This window comes from Dipodomys ordii, unplaced genomic scaffold, assembly GCF_000151885.1.
Source record: "Dipodomys ordii isolate 6190 unplaced genomic scaffold, Dord_2.0 Scaffold166, whole genome shotgun sequence".
Classification (NCBI taxonomy): domain Eukaryota; kingdom Metazoa; phylum Chordata; class Mammalia; order Rodentia; family Heteromyidae; genus Dipodomys; species Dipodomys ordii.
In genome coordinates, this window is record NW_012267382.1 from 848968 (window position 1) to 868793 (window position 19826).

At 53.1% G+C, this 19826-nt stretch overlaps 1 protein-coding gene across 1 annotated transcript in view; it reads left to right on the forward strand.

The window, feature by feature from the left end:
* Window positions 1-19826, forward strand: part of Ap2a2 (adaptor-related protein complex 2, alpha 2 subunit) — a 47900-nt gene that overhangs the window by 21847 nt on the left and 6227 nt on the right. The window contains exons 8-15 of the mRNA XM_013033365.1: window positions 236-404; window positions 3397-3534; window positions 5524-5706; window positions 6196-6293; window positions 6475-6706; window positions 6806-6979; window positions 12569-12735; window positions 15542-15624. Of these exons, the coding sequence (XP_012888819.1) occupies window positions 236-404; window positions 3397-3534; window positions 5524-5706; window positions 6196-6293; window positions 6475-6706; window positions 6806-6979; window positions 12569-12735; window positions 15542-15624 (1244 nt within the window). The remainder of the gene's footprint in view (window positions 1-235; window positions 405-3396; window positions 3535-5523; window positions 5707-6195; window positions 6294-6474; window positions 6707-6805; window positions 6980-12568; window positions 12736-15541; window positions 15625-19826) is intronic.

The window sequence follows — 19826 nt, forward strand, 5'->3', positions numbered from 1 at the left end:
ATAGCACCTCCTCCAGCCTCCAGCCTCCTTGTTACTGGGTGATTTCTCTTGTCTGCCTACACAGAGGGAGCCAGGGCTCGTGTGAACTGTTGGCTTTGCTTAGAATGGAGCTTGCGGTCTTCTGGGGCTGTGGACATGGGTGTGTCCATCTCCAGCAGAGAGGTGCAAGGTGCCCCCTCCTCAGCACGTGGCTCCTCACCGTGACCCTTTTTACCATGTCCCCCTCATCTTGTAGTGAGCCAAACCTGCTTGTCCGCGCCTGCAACCAGCTGGGCCAGTTTCTTCAGCACCGGGAGACCAACCTGCGCTACCTGGCCCTGGAGAGCATGTGCACGCTGGCCAGCTCTGAGTTCTCCCACGAGGCTGTCAAGACCCACATCGAGACTGTCATCAACGCCCTCAAGGTGCGCCAGCACTAGATTAGCGTGGTGCCTCCTGTCTCTCGGCAGATGGCCCGGCTCTGGTCCCCTTTGGGAGTGAGGGTGGATTAGTGTCACTCGAGGCCGCGTTGCTTGGTTCTTGCAGTAAGACCCCAGTAACCAACCCTGCCCCCCCCCCAGTCAGTCCTGGCCTTGGGGCCGAGCATGTCATTATGTGTCAGCCTCATGTGGCACTCTTCAGTAAAGTTCTGGTTTTGGTAGAAAGATGAAATATTTATTACTTCCAGGAAACCTCACGCTTTGTAAAGCAAAATTGACTGTCAAGAATTTTTTATTTTGGAAGGGGCACTGTGGCTCAAGTGGAGCATTAGCTTTGAGCTGAAGAGCTGACAGAGCCCAGGCCCAGAGTTCAAGCCTCACGACCGATCCAAAAAAATTTTTTTTTTATTTTTGGTAGTGAGGGGTTTGAACTCAGGGCTTCATGCTTTCTAGGCAGGTCTTCTACCTCTTGAACCACGCCCCTAGGCTTATTTTTCCAGTACCTGGTGCTTGCTAGGCAGTCACTCTGCCACATGAGGGACTCTACCACCCCTTCTGCATTGGTTACTTTTTCTTTTTTGGGGGTCCGGTTGTGGGACCTGAACTCTGGGCCTGGGCGCTGTCCCTCAGCTCTTCAGCTCAAGGCTAGCTAGCGCTCTACCACTTAAGCCACAGCGCCACTTCTGGCTTTCTTTTTTCTTTTTGCTTATGTGGTGCTGAGGAATCGAACCCAGGGCCTCATGTATGCAAGGCAAGCGCTCTACCACTGAGCCACCTTCTCAGCCCTACCTTTTTTAAAATTTATTTTTATTGTAAAGCTGATGTACAGAGGGGTTAAACAGGTCTCACTTTATACCTGGGCTGGTTGGGACTGCAAACATCCTACTTGTGCTTTCCCCATAGCTTAAGATGACAGGCATACGCACTGTGCCAAGACACTGGTTAAGACAGCCTCTCTAGTATTCTTTACACAGGCTAGCCTTTCACCGCAACTTCAGCCTCTGCTGTCTAAATATCTAGGATTACAGGTAGAGCTATTGTGCCTAGCTTCTCAGTTTTTTTTCTTCTTTTGTTAGTCCTGGGGCTTGAACTCAGGGCTTGGGTGCTGTCTCTGAGATCCTTTGCTCAAGAGCAGTACTTTACCACTTTGAGCCACAGCACCACTTCTGGCTTTTGAGTGGTTAATTGGAGATAAGGGTCTCATGACTTTGCTGTCCCATCTGGCTTCCAACCAGGGTCCTCAGATCTCGGCCTCCAGAGTAGATAGGATTACAGGTGCCAGCCAGCAGCACCTGGCTGCTTCTCAAATTTTTTTTTGGTCAGTCGTGGGTCTTGAACTGGGCCTGGGTGCTGTCCCGCAGTTCTTCAGCCCAGGGCGAGCACTCTACCACTGAAGCCATAGTGCCACTTCTGGTTTTCTGGTTTATTGGAGATAAGTGTCTTAAAGGCTTTCCTGCTCGGTCTGGCTTTGAACCGTGATCCTCAGATCTCAGCTTCCTGAGTAGTTACGATTATAGGTGTGAGCCACTGGCACCTGGTATTTCTCAGATTTTTAGTTTTGGGTCCGGTTGTGGGTCCTGAACTCTGGGCCTGGGTGCTGTCCCTCAGCTCTTCAGCTCAAGGCTAGCACTCTACCACTTGAGCCACAGCGCTACTTCTGGCTTTTTTCTTTTTGCTTATATGGTGCTGAGGAATTGAACCCAGGGCCTCATGCATGCAAGGCAAGCGCTCTACCACTGAGCCACCTTCCCAGCCCCTCATATTTTTTTCAAAGATTACAATTCCAGAATTGTGGTGGGTGAAGTTGGCTCCCACTTGTAGTCCTAGCTACTCAGGAGGCTGAGATCTGAGGTTTGAAGCCAGATGGGGCAGGAATGTCTGTGACACTCTTTAGCCCTAAGTGGCACTGTGGCTCAGGTTGTGGCCTTGAGCAAAAAGAAGCTCAGGGATGTGCCCAGGCCTTGAGTTCAAGTCCCAAGACTGGCAAAAAAAGAAAAAAAAATTACAGAGTTGAAAGAGCCTAGTCAAGGTATGTGTTCCAGGGCTTACCTGTGAATCTCACTCAAGGTGATCTTGCTAGTGTCACACACTATCTGCCCATTCTTGCTTTGCTTGTTAGCACAAGTGTGTAAGGAGGGAACCTAGAGCCCTTGACTCGGCCTAGTCTTGAGCAGTGTCTGGGGACGCCGAGTGTGGCATGGAACTTACATTCAGTGTTTGCTGTGAATTTGAGGCCAAGTTCTTCCTGGTCCTGATTGTGTGTCTTCTAGTTCTTCCCTGTGTCAGAGACAACCCTTGTCTCACTCTGCTCCGGCCCTTGCTGGAGGCCCTCTATCCTGTACCGGGCCCCCCATTTTCTACCACTGCTAGGTGCCTGGACCTTTCCTGTGCTCTCAGGTGTTGCTGTGCTGTGAAGCTTTTCTAGGGTCTTATTCTGATGCCACTGGGGTGGGGTCCAAAGACCCGCCTTGTATGGAGTTCCTTGGTGACATAATTCGGAAGGTGCTAGACTATGACCACACAATAGAGAGACTTCAGTGACCCACCCACTTGGCCCTGAGCACATTCCTCAGAGAAGCTGGCCAGTGGGACAGTGGCAGTGAATCTAGGTTGCCCAGACCATTTGTTCCAAGTACAGAGAGCAGAGGGGGTGTGAGTCAAGGGAGAGGGCTTCTGACCTGCCAGTGTTGGGCCCTGGTACAGATGGTGAGTGAGGCCCTCCCTGCGTGGTGTGGGGCAGAGGAGGGGCTGCCCACAGGGCTGAGGAAAGCGGGGCCACGGGGGCCACATACTGTTCTAGACAGCGAGTGCCTCCAGCCTGTACTTGTATGTGGGGTTAACGTGGGTGTGGGGCAGAGGAGGGGCCGCCTGACAGGACTGGGGAAAGCGGGGCCACGGGGGCCACATACTGTTCTAGACTGCGAGTGCCTCCAGCCTGTACTTGTGTGTGGGGTTAACGGTCTGCTTTGCTTCCCAGACGGAGCGGGATGTGAGTGTGCGGCAGCGAGCCGTGGACCTGCTCTATGCCATGTGTGACCGCAGCAACGCCCAGCAGATTGTGGCGGAGATGCTGAGCTACCTGGAGACGGCTGACTACTCCATCCGAGAGGAGATTGTGAGTTCTCAGCCCCAATCCTTGCCTGCTGTGGATGAAAGGCCAGCGGGACTGTCTCAGCAGTGTTCGGCAGTTCTGTCTGGGCGGCCCTCCCGGTGTCTATAGTGGACTGATGAGAGGTTCCTTTCTGCATCAATTTCCCTCTCAGTGCTGGAACATGTGACGCCCACGAGCAGGCTTCCCCCTCTCCTCCTCTCAGTATCTGGCTGCTGGGGTCTGAATGAGGATGTAGTAGACAAGAATTGTTACGCTATTTTTTTATTAAGCAGTTGTATAGAGAGGTTACAGTTTCATAAGTCAGGTTATGAGTACAATGCATCTTCCATTGTTCACATCCATTTTCCCTTCCCCTCTCTACTATCAAGATACATAGTTCAGTTTTTTACATAAGGTACACTGAATACAATGACTGCATGTGCTCATCCTTTCTCTGTTGTGTGGGGAGTGTGTGGTGGGTTAAAATTCACATCATGGATAGGCAGAGGAAGAGATGGCAGGCCGTGGCCCTACAGCCCTCTCAAGGACATGCCAAGTGACCTTGGCATCTTCTGCCCTGGAGAGCAGGCCTCCATTGCTTAGGACCTGGGGAGGTTCCAGACCCAGCTGCAGGAGATGATGTGGGGAGGGAGTGTTCTGTGTAGAGGAGGGCTGGTGGGCCATGTCTGGGTGTCACTAAGTGACTCACCAGCTTCCTCCAAGGTCTGCTTCGGATTCAGCCTGGGCAGTGTGGCCCAAGTTGGGTAGGGCTGGCCTAGGGCCTGCAGTCATGCTGCTCTGGGTGTGCCCAGCACACAGCGGAGCACGGTCAGCACGTCTGTGTGTGGAGGACTGGAATCCACTCAGTGTCTTTTTGTGTGGTGAGTGACGGTCCTGCTAGCCTTAGTCACGTGTCCCTCTGTCTCTGCACAAGTGCTGCTTTGGGGCCTGCGGGGAGCCTCCGCCCTGGGAGGCAGATGGAGGGCTGAACACTGGTCTGCATGTGCACGGGGTGACACCTGCGGAGGCTGACCCCATGTTCTGGGGCCTCACAGACTTCCTGAGCTCCCACCTTATGGGAGCTCCCGTCCCGGGGCTGAGAGTAGCTGGGATTGTGGCTGAGCAAATGGCTGCATGGTCAGCGTTGGGCTGCAAGTCCAGCAGTTCTAGCTTTTTCTAGATACTAGGAGGTAGGGATGGAACAAGGACCTTAGGCATGCTAGGCAAATGCTTCATCACTGATCTGCTTTCCCAGCCTAGGCCATGTGTTTTGAAGATGTTCTAAGGGTGTCATGGGGTCCGTGTAAGGGCGAGAGGTGGTAGAGCAAGTAGACATCCAGTCCAGGCTCTAGGCTGGGGCTCTGGGAGCCCATTCTGCCTGGAGTGCCTGGGAGAGGATAGCAGGGAGAGTGGCAGGGTTGTGTGTGACAGTCAGCTACTTGAGGAGCATGTGGTGGTGCCAGCGGACACTCTTGGGCAGTGCCAGAAGGAGACCTGGAGTTGAGCCCAGTGTGGAGGTGGGGCAGAGCTGCCTAGCAGTAGCTGTCTCTGTGGGTATAAGCCTGGTGGCTCTTTGGGGGCAGGATAGGGTGGTGATCAGGTGGGTTTCCCATGAAGAAAAGGGGGACCTGTGGGGCTGAGGAGGGTGGACGATGAAGAAGACCTGCTAGGGAAAAGGAGCTCTGGCTGTGGCTGGCAGCGGCTGGTTGTGGCTGGGGGACGCGGTGCAGGACGGACTTCAGTGGGGTGGTCGTGAGGAGCAGAGTGGCGGCCTGGATGTAGCTGTGCAGCCTTTCGAACCCCGGGCTTGGTCATTGCATCTGTCCTTGGAGGTCCACTGGCTTCCTTTGTTCAAGCCGGCCACTCCCCACCCTCTGAGATCTGGTGAATCTTCTCACACACCTCAAGTTTTAGGTCCTTTTGAAGCCTCTCATGGTCTTTGACGCTGGCTGGTCCTTGGTGTTGCTGATAGCTTGTGTGGCACCTGCCTTGACCAGCCTGTCCACCCTATAGGTGCTGAAAGTCGCCATCTTGGCTGAGAAATACGCCGTGGACTACACCTGGTATGTGGACACCATCCTGAACCTGATTCGCATTGCTGGAGACTACGTGAGCGAAGAGGTGTGGTATCGCGTGATTCAGATTGTCATCAATCGTGACGATGTGCAGGGCTATGCCGCCAAGACAGTGTTTGAGGTACAGCCTGGGTCTCCAGCGCAGGAGGGTGGGTGTCCTCTCCGGCCCTGTGCCAAGCTCAGGTGAACGTGGGAGTCTCCGCTGGTCCCCTCAGCTGTTCTTTGGAATCCTTTCCTTCCACTGCCCCACATCCACCACCACTTTCCTCTCGCCCTAATTTCCAAACTGCATCCTGGGTGAGACACCGGCTCTTGAAGAGCTTCCTGAAATCGCTGCCTGGGGCTGCCCTTGAATCTGCCTGTGTGTGAGGGGATGGGAAGGGGTCTGGCTGTTCCCAGGGAGCCTTTGGGGAGCCGCTGCTGACCTTGCTCGGGCTGCTCTGCGGAGGGGCTCGGGCACGAGGGGCACTTAGTAGTCTTGAGCTCCGGAGAAGCCCCCACGTAGGCCATGCAGGCCTGGCTTTGGCTCATCATTACGCCGAGCCCGTCTCTAGATCCTTTGCTGCAGTGCTTCTCCGGGCCCTGGCTCATGGTATCCATGGTTTTCCAGGCTCTGCAGGCTCCAGCATGCCACGAGAACCTGGTCAAAGTAGGCGGCTACATCCTGGGCGAGTTTGGAAACTTGATAGCTGGGGACCCACGCTCTAGGTAAGAGATATGAGGAAGCAGCGCAGGGCACTCTGCACTGGCTGTCCTGTCCCCACCCCAGCTGGCATCTGGCGTCAGACAGATGGACGTGTGCCCATGGGGAGCTTCTGTGGGTGCTAGGCTGCAGGGTGCAGGAGGGTGAGGTAACCGGTCCTCACCTGTGCTCTCTGTCCCCCCCAAGTCCTCTGATCCAGTTCAACCTGCTTCACTCCAAGTTCCACCTGTGCAGCGTCCCTACCCGGGCACTCCTGCTGTCTACCTACATCAAGTTCGTGAACCTTTTTCCGGAAGTGAAGGCCACCATCCAGGATGTGCTGCGCAGTGACAGCCAGCTGAAGAATGCAGATGTGGAGCTGCAGCAGCGGGCCGTGGAGTACCTGCGGCTGAGCACTGTGGCCAGCACTGATATTCTGGTGTGAACCGCCTGGCTGGGCTTGTTGGCACTGCAGCCTCTAGGTCGGTGATGGGCACTGGGGCTTGGTCCAGCTCTGACCTTTTGTTCTTTGCAATAGGCAACTGTCCTGGAGGAAATGCCTCCCTTCCCGGAGCGTGAGTCCTCCATCCTGGCCAAGCTCAAGAAGAAGAAGGGCCCAAGCACGGTGACTGACCTGGAAGAGACCAAGCGGGACCGGAGCATCGATGTGAACGGGGGCCCCGAGCCCGCCCCGGCCAGTACCAGTGCTGTGGTGGGTCCTTGCTACCGGGCCCCCAGCTCCACCAGTTCCCACGCTCTGAGCTGGTGATTGCAAAGCATGTCCAGTTGGAGAGAAGTTTTGTTTACTCGGCACGAGTCAGGAGTTTGGTGTCTGCCTCTTCCTAGGGTCTGCGCTCCCGCACCCAGGCCTTCCTAGGCCTCTTGTCTCAGGAGGCTGTGGGCGGCTGATTGCGTCTTTGTGACACCAGCTTCTCGAGGCCAGCCCAGCCCGATTCTGTCTGTGGTGATTGGTTTGGAGGCTGTACCATTTGTTTCTTGAGTGCTCCTTGTTGCTTTAGAATGGACTTGGCCTTGCTAAATCTTGGAGGGTTTCTGTAGTGAGTTGGAGTAGAACAAATTTCTCCTTTGTGTGACGTGATGAGATTATTCACATAGATGAAAATGGGACCTTTGGTGTTTAGTGGATAGAAAATACTGTTTTGAGGGCTGCGTTTGTGTTTTCTGAGACGCAGTATTTGCTGCCATGGCATTGTTGCTTTTCGTAGCGGCTATGTCCTATGAACGGCTCTCTGCTCCCTAGGAGAGTGGGGGCTGTGGGGAGCCGGGCACCAGTGGCTCATGCCTGTGCTGAGATCTGAGAACTGAGGTTGAAAGCCATCCCAAGCAGAAAAGTCCAAGAGCCTTATCTCCAATTAGTCAACAAAAGGGCAGAAGAAGAGATGTGTCTCAAGTGGTAGATTGCCATCTGTGAGTAAAAATCCGATTGAGAGCACAATGCCTAGTGTTTAAGCCCTGCTACTGGCACAAGTAAAGAAAAAAAAAAGGGAGGGGGAAATGCTCGGGAGCTTTGCCTCCGCAGCCATGCTGCTGCGGTGATAGGGACAGGTGATAGGCTACGTCTTGGTGGCTTGCTTGCCAAGAGTATGTTTATGTCTGAGCCCTGCTGTCCCTCCCTGGGGCCTCCTTGTGAGCTGTCTGCCGGTGGCTCGGCCCTCAGGCCGGGAGTGCTGGCCTGTGGTGAGTCCTGTCATCGACTTTGGGTGTCTGCTGGGGTACAGTTCCCACTGCTGTAGAAAAACAGTATGTACAGATGGAGAGTTCGGTGGTGCACTGTGGGTGTGTGTTCTTTTTTTCCCCACGGTGCTGCTCAGCATCTACTGAAAGATGTTTTGCTTTTCAACAATGTAATGTGTTCACTTTATCCCTTCAGTTAAACACATTACCTTTTGCCCTGCTTTTTTGGGCACGATTTGCTTTTTAGGAAGTATGTTTTCCCAGAATTAAGGCTGGGAAACACTCAGCAGATCATACAGTTTCAACACAACTGATGACAATATGGGATTGATTGTACTTAGCTGTATCACCTGAGCTGCATACATGTGTAGGAACTTACAAGCTTTTGTTTTACTGGATTGTTTTTGACTGCTTGGTGAAGAACTCCTGCAATCTACAAATGAGACTCCCCCACCCCTCATAGTCACGCTGGCCTGAAGTCTCCTCAGGTAGCTTCTGTCCTTTTTTCCCTCAGCTCAGGTTTGTTAGCAACTGTGCCCCTTCCGGTCCTGCACTTCCTTCCTCAAGACTTTCCTGCTGCACCACTCTGCCTTCTTCTGCCTTTGTGGTGACTTATGACCGCTTAAATTTAATGACTAGTTAATTTGGGGTCAGTGAGAAGTGTGTGTTTTCTGTCCAGGTGTGGTCTTTCTCTTGGTGCACAAGTAGTTCATGGGTTATGCTCAGCCTCTGCTGGCGCTTCCTCTGTAGAGCTGGGACCCTTTATCTGTGCACTTGTCCCTCGGGACTGGTACCAGGCACCAGATATGGGCTTCCTGTCCCGCCTCCTGCTCTTCCAGGTGACTGACACTCCAGTGAAGAAGTCACCAGCCCAAGCCCTGGAGGGCTGTAGCTGGGGTGGACGGGTGAGGTGGCACGGGCTTCTGGAGAGAGTGCACGTGTGGGTGTTTGTGCTGTGCTAGCTTAGGCTTCCCACTGGTGGGGGCGGGTGGGGCTGTGGCTCATCTTTTAGAGCCCGTGCCAGGGAATGGGCAGCAGCTGGGTCTAGCTGAGGCCACAGGTGTAGGCAAATGAGCTGATGTCTAACAAGCTGTGTAGGCAGGAGGCTGGCTGGTAGCAACGGCAGGTTACTAGGAAGTGCTTTGGGAACCATGATGTGTTTCCTTACGGTGCTGGGCATTCCTGTGCTTCCTTGAAGCACAGACAGGGTCCTTGGGAGCCACTGTAACTGTTGTCCTTGGTCTCTGTCTGGCTCGTACTGGGTTTTGCACTTCCACATTGGCCAGGAACGGTACAGTATGACCGCCATGTCCGGGGCTCAGCTTTCTACAAGCAGGGACAGGCTGACACACCGGCATTGAGGCTCAGCAGGCTCTCAGGATGTGATGAGGGCTGCCCCTGGGAACAGCATCTAGATAAGACCGGTTCTTGATGCCTTCCCAGGGTCAGTTCAGCAGTTTTCCCACCTGTAGGCTGTGCACGTCCTTCCTGACTGCACGGGGCCTGGCAGGTGGATGTTGAGCACTGCCAGTGTCTGGAGTCCCATCTTCCTGAAAACTAGGGTGTCAGAGAGGCCAGACCGGGTCCAGAGGGAGACCGCCTCCAGGGGGGTGGGGAAGAAGGAGCGGGGCTGCTCCCAGTAGCATCAAGTGTCTGGGCTTCACGACTGTCTGTCTGTCTGGAATGACATTGGCCAAACTCTTGTATTTAAGAACAGGGTGATAGTAGACACTAGACCACTTGTTGTTTTCTTTGCACAGGTCTCTCCTGGTGGGTGAGCTCGGGAGGGGCCTGTGGCACAGTTGCCTGTGGTCCCCAGGCTGTAGGCTTACCTGGTAACTGCCCATTTCCCTGGTGGCCAGCCGGCTCTCAGAGGCTGGCCTGACCTGAGCTTGTGTACAAGAAGCTTTTAATTTACTTCTTGCCATTGTTCCTGTTGGAGGGCGATGCGTAGCTTGAGTGTTCAGTCACACAAGGGTGTGCTGTGGGAAGGTCTCCCCAAACCCAGGGAGGCCTAATGGCTTCTCCAGCCAGGGCCTTGCTTCTGTGGCTTGTGTAACTGCAGTTTGTGTATCTGGCTTAATAGGACAAAAGCCATTTGAAGACTTTCCAGGAGCTGGTGTCGGTCGTCTGAGTAGGTGGGGAATGTGTCTCCCCTTGCTGCAGCTGTTGGGTAATCCCAACTCTGGCCGCCCTGGGTCTTCGGCTGCTGAGCTCCTGGAGCCTCGCATCTGGCTGTCACTGCAGGTGGCCACAGGTGCCACACACTCTTGTGAGGCTCGCTCCCTTTTTCTTGAGTCACGGCTCCTTGGAGGGAAGTGTGCAGTACACAGGGGTCCAGGAGTCCAGCCTGTCCTTGGCTTTCTCAGGCCCCTTTCAGGACACTACAGCTGTGTCCTGCCAGGTTTGCCTCACCTGCCATGGGCCTTGAAGACCTGAGGGCTCTCAGTCTCCCCACCCCCACCCCTGCACAGTAGATGCTCTGGAGTGCCTCATGTATCTTGACGTGACATCACATGCTGTCACGTGTACTTGTACAGAACACAGTACCAAGGGGGGTGTGGCTGTCTGTGCTGACATTCCTGTCCCCATGTGCTCAGCACGCTCTGCTGGCAGAGGTGGGAGGCCTGGCCCCACGCGCAGGCCCTGTGGCTTGCCGTGTCCACGGGGAAGGGGAGAGTTGGATTCTTGGAAAGATCAGTTCAGATTGAGCAAAACACACATTGTCTTAATGTAAAAGAGCCTTAGGATTTAGGTTCAGAAAGCTCTGTTTCTTGTTCTGCTGATGTCCAGGAGTATTTTTGGAAGTTGCTCAAGGCAGGATGTCTCTTATGTCTGGGCTTTGCTCACGAACTGTGAGTAGTCTTTGTGGACCGTGTGAGGGTGCTTGCCTTCAGCTTTGTGGTGAGCCTGGGCTCTGGGCCCCACTGTGCTGGCTGAGCAGAGCCGAGCTCTGAGCCCGGGCTCCGGCCCCAGTGGCCACCTCAGCAGTAGAGGTGTGAGGTCAGCTCAGCAGTAGAGGTGTGAGGCCGAGTCAGCAGTAGAGGTGTGAGCTCAGCTCAGCAGTAGAGGTGTGAGCTCAGCTCAGCAGTAGAGGTGTGAGGCCAGCTCAGCAGTAGAGGTGTGAGCTCAGCTCAGCAGTAGAGGTGTGAGGCCGAGTCAGCAGTAGAGGTGTGAGGCCAGCTCAGCAGTAGTCAGCAGTAGAGGTGTGAGCTCGGCTCAGCAGTAGAGGTGGGAGCTCGGCTCAGCAGTAGAGGTGTGAGGCCAGCCACTGTGCTGGCTCAACAGTAGAGGTGTGAAGAGGTGTGAGCTCGGCTCAGCAGTAGAGGTGTGAGCTCGGCTCAGCAGTAGAGGTGTGAGCTCGGCTCAGCAGTAGAGGTGTGAGGCCAGCCACTGTGCTGGCTCAGCAGTAGAGGTGTGAGCTCAGCTCAGCAGTAGAGGTGTGAGCTCAGCTCAGCAGTAGAGGTGTGAGGCCAGCTCAGCAGTAGAGGTGTGAGGCCAGCTCAGCAGTAGAGGTGTGAGGCCAGCCACTGTGCTGGCTCAGCAGTAGAGGTGTGAGCTCAGCTCAGCAGTAGAGGTGTGAGCTCAGCTCAGCAGTAGAGGTGTGAGGCCAGCTCAGCAGTAGAGGTGTGAGGCCAGCTCAGCAGTAGAGGTGTGAGCTCAGCTCAGCAGTAGAGGTGTGAGCTCAGCCGCGCGGCATCTTCATCCTGTGCGATGCTGTAGAGGCCTCAGTGGCGCTTACGTTTTTGCCCAGGTCTGAAAATTCATAAAAGTTTTCTTTTAATAACTAAGATGGTGATTGCACTAAGGATGTCACCTTCATTTAGTTTATCTTTTGGACACTTGACAGTATTATGGCTTTCTTGCCACCACCCCTGCCCCTCTCTTGGAACTCAAGGCCTCCCACCTGAGCCATACACCCAACCCTTTTTTATTTTAGTTGTCTTTTTGAACAGGGTTTTGTGCTTCTGCCTGGAGCCAGCCGTGGACTGCTGTCCTCTTACCTTTGCTGCCTTGCTGGGAGTTCAGCCCTGTACCACCATGCCCCACTTGTTTGTTGAGCGGGCCTCTCCCTCTGCCTCTGGTCTTCAGCTGCAGTCCTGATCTCTGCTTCTCCAGTAGCTAGGTTATGGGTCTGTGTTATCACACCTGGCAGCATGGGCTTCTTAACCTTTTGTTAGAGGTACTACTGTTTGAACGTAGGGCCTTGCGCTTGCTGGGCTTGCCTGCTCGGTTGGTGCTCTGCCACTTGAGCCATGCCTCTAGCCTGGTTTTTCTTTTGCTGGTTATTTTATCTTACAGACTTCTCCGGGACTAGAGTTTGATTTTCATTGATGGCGAATATATTTTCAGATTTTTCTTATTCAGATATTTGTGGAAAAATACAGGCTGTTTGCTAGTGGTGTGAAGTTGAGATTGAATTGTGAATCTTGTGATTATCTCAGCGTGACTCTTGAGTTGAGGTGTGTTTGCATCTGACCAGAGGCTGTCTGCCTCACGTGCTGCTGCTCACTGGTCCTCGAGTGGATGTGGGGGAGGGGTGGGCTCAGAGGCGTTTGCTCATGTTCCAGATGCACGGCTGACCCTCTCCTTCCTTCTTTTCCAGTCCACGCCTTCTCCGTCGGCAGACTTGCTGGGTCTGGGGGCCGCTCCCCCGGCTCCTGCCGTGCCCCCTGCCTCCGCTGGTGGTGGCGGGCTGCTGGTGGACGTGTTTTCAGACTCAGCTTCTGCGGTCGCACCACTTGCTCCAGGCTCAGAAGACAACTTTGCCAGGTAGCCAGGTTCCCTCGGTCCCAAAGACTGGCCAGGGTCAGCTGTGCAGAGCTGGGTCTGGTCACTGCTTGATGGAGGTGGTTGGTGTTGGGTGCTGTGTGGGATGGTAGACCACGTGGTCTGCCTTGCTTGTACCTGAGGATGTAATTATGTTGTCTCCTTTGTTCCTTGTTGTTAGGGTGCTTCATCAATGATTCTGACGCTTTTTCTTTTCCTTTCTGCTGTCCACTCGTCTGGTGTTTTGAAGTCTTCACTGTGCCTGTGTTTGCCTTCTAGATACATGCTGTGATGATGATGATGATATAAGGGTTGTGAAAGGGTTGATCTGTGCCACGACTTTGATGGTCCTCCCCCAGCTCTCCTTTCCCGTCCTTATCCTCAAGTGGCTTAGTTCAGTTTTTACATATGTATATTGAATATGTGACTGCATTTGTGCACCTTTCCTGCTCCATTGGTGTCCCCCCACCTCCCAGGCCCTGCCCACCCGTGCCTCTTTTGTTAAGCAGTCCATTAGTTGTTTGGAGGAGCTATTCCATTGGACTCTGCCGATGACTTCCTGCCCAGTTCCTGCTGGCCAAGCTCAGAGGGTCCTGCCGCTGGCTCTGTCCTCCTGACTCTAAGGTGTCTGTGCCTGGATTCCTGTGTACGCCCCTTGTTCAGTTCCTTCCTCCCCGCCGTCTCCCGTTTTCAAAAGGGAGCTGTCAGACTTCTCTCCCAGCACCTGCTCTTTCCTTTTGCTGCAGCAGATTCCCTCGGTACTGTCTTGGTTCTGCTGTGTCAGTGTGCAGGTGATGCGAAGCTCCTGCACCTTCACAGTGGTGGCCTGGGTTCTGTCCTGAGTATAGATGAGGGAGCTTCCGCAGTGGTCCTTGGTCCTTTCTCTTGGAGATGTTAGTGGGACTTGTTGTTTTAGATATTTTTATTTCCTTGTGTTCATTTTGCACACTGATTTCTTTTAGGGAAGATGGGTTTAGAATGTGGTCTTGGTAAAAGTTGCTTCTCTGGCTGAAAAACAGATTCTTAGCACTTTAGAACTGCTGAGTTTGGGATTTGAAGGCACCACAGAAAACCCAGGTCCATAGCTGCTAAGGGGGAAGCCACTGCCTGTTCTGACCTGGGCTGGGCTGGGCTGGGCTGGGGAGCCACCTGGCTGGGCTGGGCTGGGCTGGGGAAGCCACCTCCCGGCTGGGCTGGGGAGGGGAAGCCTCTAACTCTCCTGTCTTGGCTGAGGGCTGCATGGTGACTGAGGGCTCCAGTGAGTGGTCTTGGCCTTGCTGTGGTGTTATCTCACTGTCGGGGTTTTGAGAAGCTGCTTGTGGTGGGCTGAGGGCTGCCAGTTGCTGGTTAACTGGGCTCACACGGTAGCGTTTGTAGTATCCCAGGTGACCCAGAGCAGCTGCTGTTCTGTTGGGAGCAGGGTGGTGGAGGAGAGCGAGTGGGTGGTGTTGTCGGTGGCCTGAGGCTTCTGCTGCCGCCGCCGCCCCCCCCCCCCCCCAGGTCTCCAGAGGCCACTCTGTAGGTCTGGTACCCTGGCTGGCCCTACTCCTGTTAACCTGGCTGTTGGGGCACTAGGCCTAGTTCTTTGGGACTGCAGCCTGTGCTGGTGTTTATTGTAGCTTTGCCTGGGGACCCCTAAGGTCATTGTTTGGCCTGTGGCACAGGATGGAACAGGAGTGGGTTGCGGGGCACAGCGTGCCTGCAGGAGGCTGAACTTTGTACCATTCTAACATGGATTCTCTTTGTCCCTACCTTGCAAGGTCAAGGTGCAGACCCTTTGGAAAGCAACCAGCAAACAGATGAGGGCACCAGGGGCTTCTCTGCAGTCTTGTGGGTGACAGTTTGGCATTCTTGAGTTTAAGGTGACTTTGTCTAGAACCAAGTATGTGGGCCCGTGGATGGTGTTGGCTCTAGCACCTTGAATGGGCATGGAGGAGCCGCCCCTGCTCTCCCTCAGGCAGCAGATTGGTTGCCGCTGCTCCCAGCTGCAGGACAGCTGTTGTGAGCAACTCCCGACTACATGTGCTTGCATATACTCTCAGCAGTGTTGTGAAGGTTGGGCTGCAGTTGAATAGGCAGTACTTGGCTTGAGACTTCTTACTGTGGCCAGAGCTGCGTAGACACCTGCTGAGTTATAGTCATGTGTTTGTGTGTGTGTGTGTGGGGGGAGGGCTGCTGCCTCTGCTTCCTGTGGGCACAGCAGGTTGAGTGGGACCAGCTGAGCCCCTGAGGCCCTTGCTGAGGCCCCATACAACATTCTGACTGCATGTCTCAGGTTTGCAGACCCAGGGAAGTCTGCTGCTGCTGTGGTCTCTGGAAGAGAGTAACTTGATCATGGAGTCTGTGCAGGTGCAGGTGCAGGTGGAAACTTCCAGGCGTCTGCCATGGGGGACTGTTTCTCAGGCACAGCATGGGCCACAGGTGCACCCTCTGCTGCCAGCCTCCTCACCCTGGCCTTGCCTCTGTCATGATGAGTGACATCTCCCTCTCCTGGGGGCTGCTGCCGAGGAGTCCTGCTGCCGCCACTCAGTCTCTGTGTCCCTCTCAGTGAGATCTCGCTGTTTCTTTGTTCTCTCCTGTCTTCCAGCCACAGAGGTGTTCTGGTCTTGGGTATTTTCTCCTTTATTTTTTACGTTGTTGGCAACAGTGGGGTTTGAATTCAGGGCCTTGTGTTTGCTAGGGCAGGAGCTCTACTGCTAGAGCTATGTCTCCAGCTAAGATCTCATGTACTTTAAACTGTTTTCCAAAACAAATCCTTGTATTTCAAATGGGCAATTTGAGTGACATACATTCTGTCCTTTTCTCCTAGGTTTGTTTGTAAAAATAATGGTGTGTTGTTTGAAAACCAGCTGCTTCAAATTGGACTTAAGTCTGAATTTCGGCAGAACTTAGGTATGTGTTTTAATTTCTTAATAAAAATGTCTACAAACTATGGGAAAACTACTGGTGTGGAATGGTTGTCCATGCTTGTAATAATCCTGGCATTTGGGAAGCTGAAGCAGGAGGATTGCAAGTTCTAGGCCAGCTTCTGTCATATGGTGAAACCCTGTCTTAAAGGCAAACAAACATCCAGGCTCTGGTGGCTCATGCCTATAATCCTAGCTACTCAGGAGGCTGAGATCTGAGATCGTGGTTCAAAGCCAGTCCAAGGCAGTAACATCTGTGAGACTCTTATCTCCAGTTAACCACCAGAAAACCAGAAGTGGAGCTGTGGCTTGAGTGGTAAAGCTCTTGCCTTGAACTTGAAAAGCTCAGGGACAGCACCCAGGCCCAGAGTTCAAGCCCCACAACTGGCCCCCCAAAAACAAACAAAACCCCAAAACCTGAAACAAATGAAAAGAGAGTGGGAGAATTATGAAAAATGTTTACAAGTCATACACTGACAGAGCATTTATATCCAGAATGTGTAAGATGCTCCTTTATACACCCACTGGAAAATGAACAGCCTACTTTATAAAATGGCTTAAACACTTTTCCAAAGAAGATGAGCAAATGATCAGGAAACATACCAGAAGATATTCTTCGCTGGTTGTTAGGGAACACAAACCCAAACTACAAAAAGCTGCTGCCTCACAGGCGAGGACGGCCGTGTCACACAGACAAGCGCGGAAAGGTGGCATCGTGCACGTTGCTCCCGGAGCTGTGAGCTGGCGGGCCTGCAGTGGGGTCAGGGTGAGGTCCCGTAGACTTGAAGATAGGATCCACAGTCTCACTTGTGGGGTAGGCACAGCAAGGAAAGCAGCCAAATGAGGAGGGAAAGGCTGAAAGCACGAACAACATGACAGACGTGCACCGGGGTTGGAGATGCTGACAGAACCTACAGTGGGGGTGGCATTAGGGAGATAGCCAGACTCAAAGGGCAAAGCACTGCGTCATTCCACTCACAGGCCCCCAGGGCACCCCACGGAGAGCACTGCATCATTCCACTCACAGGCCCCCAGAGCACCCCACGAAGAGCACTGCATCATTCCACTCACAGGCCCCCAGAGCACCCCACGGAGAGCGCTGCATCATTCCACTCACAGGCCCCCAGAGCACCCCACGGAGAGTGCTGCATCATTCCACTCACAGGCCCCCAGGGCACCCCACGAAGAGCACTGCATCATTCCACTCACAGGCCCCCAGGGCACCCCACGGAGAGCACTGCATCATTCCACTCACAGACCCCCAGAGCACTGCGTCATTCCACTCACAGGCCCCCAGGGCACCCCATGAAGAGCGCTGCGTCATTCCACTCACAGGCCCCCAGGGCACCCCACGGAGAGCGCTGCATCATTCCACTCACAGGCCCCCAGGGCACCCCACGAAGAGCACTGCATCATTCCACTCACAGGCCCCCAGAGCACCCCACGGAGAGCGCTGCATCATTCCACTCACAGGCCCCCAGGGCACCCCACGGAGAGCGCTGCATCATTCCACTCACAGGCCCCCAGGGCACCCCACGGAGAGCGCTGCATCATTCCACTCACAGGCCCCCAGGGCACCCCACGGAGAGCGCTGCATCATTCCACTCACAGCATTCCACTCACAGGTCCCCAGGGCACTGCGTCATTCCACTCACAGACCCCCAGAGCACCCCATGAAGAGCACTGCATCATTCTACTCACAGACCCCCAGGGTACCCCACGAAGAGTGCTGCATCATTCCACTCACAGCATTCCACTCACAGGCCCCCAGGGCACCCCATGAAGAACACTGCGTCATTCCACTCACAACATTCCACTCACAGGCCCCCAGGGCACCCCATGAAGAGCACTGCGTCATTCCACTCACAGGTCCCCAGGGCACCCCACGAAGAGCACTGCGTCATTCCACTCTCAGGCCCCCAGGGCACCCCACGAAGAGTAGGATGGTGCCAGGGGCTGAAGAATCAGTGTTTAGTGGGGACACCTTCAGTTGAGAAGATGAGAAAGTTCTGGAGGTGGGTGGTGGGATGGTTGCAAGATGCCAGTGTGCTAATGCCCATGCGCTGTGCCTTTAAACACGACTGAATGCTCTAATTTGGGTTATCAACCACATGCAGTTGTCTCAAGAGATCAGAGCACACTGCACTCATTCCTTTGCTTAAGCAGTAAAGCACTACCAAATATTTTAAAACGTAGGGTCATGTTACAGATGTTTTATAAATGAAGGTACATACAAGCCCATGATCTTGAATATACAATGAAACTTCTCAGTTTAAAGCAACAAGCCCTGAACCTCACTGGGTGGCTCCGATCTTTAATCCTAAGCTACTTAGGAGCCGGAGATCTGAGGCTAATGGTTTGAAGCCAGCTTGGGTAGGAAAATTGGTGAGACTCTTTGCTCCAGTGAACCACCAAAAAGCTAGAAATGGAGCTATGCTTTAGGTGGTAGAGTGCTGGCTTTGAGCACAAAAGCTCAGGGACAGCACCCAGGCCCGGAGTTCAAGCCCCAGAAGCAACACAGAAACAAAAAAAAAAAAAACACAAAAAAATGAGCCTCTGGATTGGAACATATCCACATGTAGTAAAGACGCTAGCCTGAGTTTGTTTGGTGGACAAATGAAGTTTTATATATTATTTCATATTATAAACTATAAAATGCTTTAAAATACTCAACACATATTTAAAACATTCTGCTACAGATTCGGATGTCATAAATGGTTGATAAACTATGTTTTATGTTCTAAGTTTTTCAGTACCAGTACTCTTAGAAAAAAGATAAAAGCTCTAAGATAACAGCTGAAGATCCACACCTAGTATACATGGTTCATTTTGATAATGCTCTTCCCCTCAAGATCATTAATAATTATATACCATTATTAAGTGTATTTCTATATACAGTTTCTTGGCCATTTTCCTATATTTTGAAGCTTTTCGTATCAAAGTAAATGCTTGCCATTTCTTCCTAATACCAGTTTGATAAAACTGTTAGAATAAGTGTAATGTAGAAATTGAAAAAAATCTTGTATGGCTTTTCTGTAGAGATGCAACATGACATAGTGAAACAAGTCCTTTAAATGTAGCTCCTGAGATGGCCTGGCCTGGCCTGGCCTCCTTTCCATTTTTATTTTGAGACAGTGTCTCTCCTTGTGCGTCCAGGCTGGCCTCAAACTCTGTCCTCCTGACTTAGCCTCTCGAAGGGTAAGTTACAAGCTTGCGCCATCTGGCTCCTGCCTGCAAGTTCTTGCTAGTGCTGCCGTGGTCTTCCTCCTCTTCATTTCTAGCCACACTTTCCTCCTCCTCCAGTGTGAGGCTGGGCTCTCGTGCTCCTGTGGTGTAGCACACTGGTTCATAACTGGCATGCTCAAAGACTTAGTAGGCTGTATTCATCCTTTTTCTTTCATTTTGAAAGGCTGGAGAGTTGTTACCTAGCTTCCTCTATATATTATTTTTCTCTCCTCTCTCAGCTATAATCTTCTTGTGACGTCTTTGTAGCTTCTGATGTGCAGTATTCTCTGCGTAAAGGTGTGCGTCATCCATAAAGGGAGGAGCGATTGCTTTAGTTCCTGTCTCCCTAGCACAGCGCTCAGGTCCTCACTCTTTAACCACTAACGTCGGGTATTTCAGGAGGACTTGTTGGCTTTCAGGCGCCTTTCCCAGCACGTGGCCAGATGAACTTGGCAGTCCCACCTGGGGTCGGCACTCATAGTCACTTGCACCAGAGGATTCCAGAGACTGGGAAGTCCAAGAGCCAGATTCCAGCTGTCTTACACCTGTCTGGCTGAGGCTTCATCTCTGTCCATGGCTTTACCCAGCTGTGCTAAAGCAATGACATCAGACTGCTTTGCCTTTATCTTCCTTTTTTTTTTTGCTGGTCGTGGGGCCTGAACTCTGGGCCTGGGCACTGTCCCTCAGCTCGTCAGCTCAAGGCTAGTGTCCTAACACTTGAGCCACAGCGCCACTTCCGGCTTTTTCTGCTTATGTGGTGCTGAGGAATAGTACCCAGGGCCTCATTCATGCGAGACAAGCGCTCTACCACTGAGCCAACTTCCCAGCCCTGCTTTACCTTTTTGTAATTTTTTTTTTTTTTTTGGTTGGTCGTGGGGCTTGAACTCTGGGCCTGGGCACTGTCCCTCAGCTCTTCAGCTCAAGGCAAGCGCTCTACCACTTGAGCTACAGCGCCACTTCCAG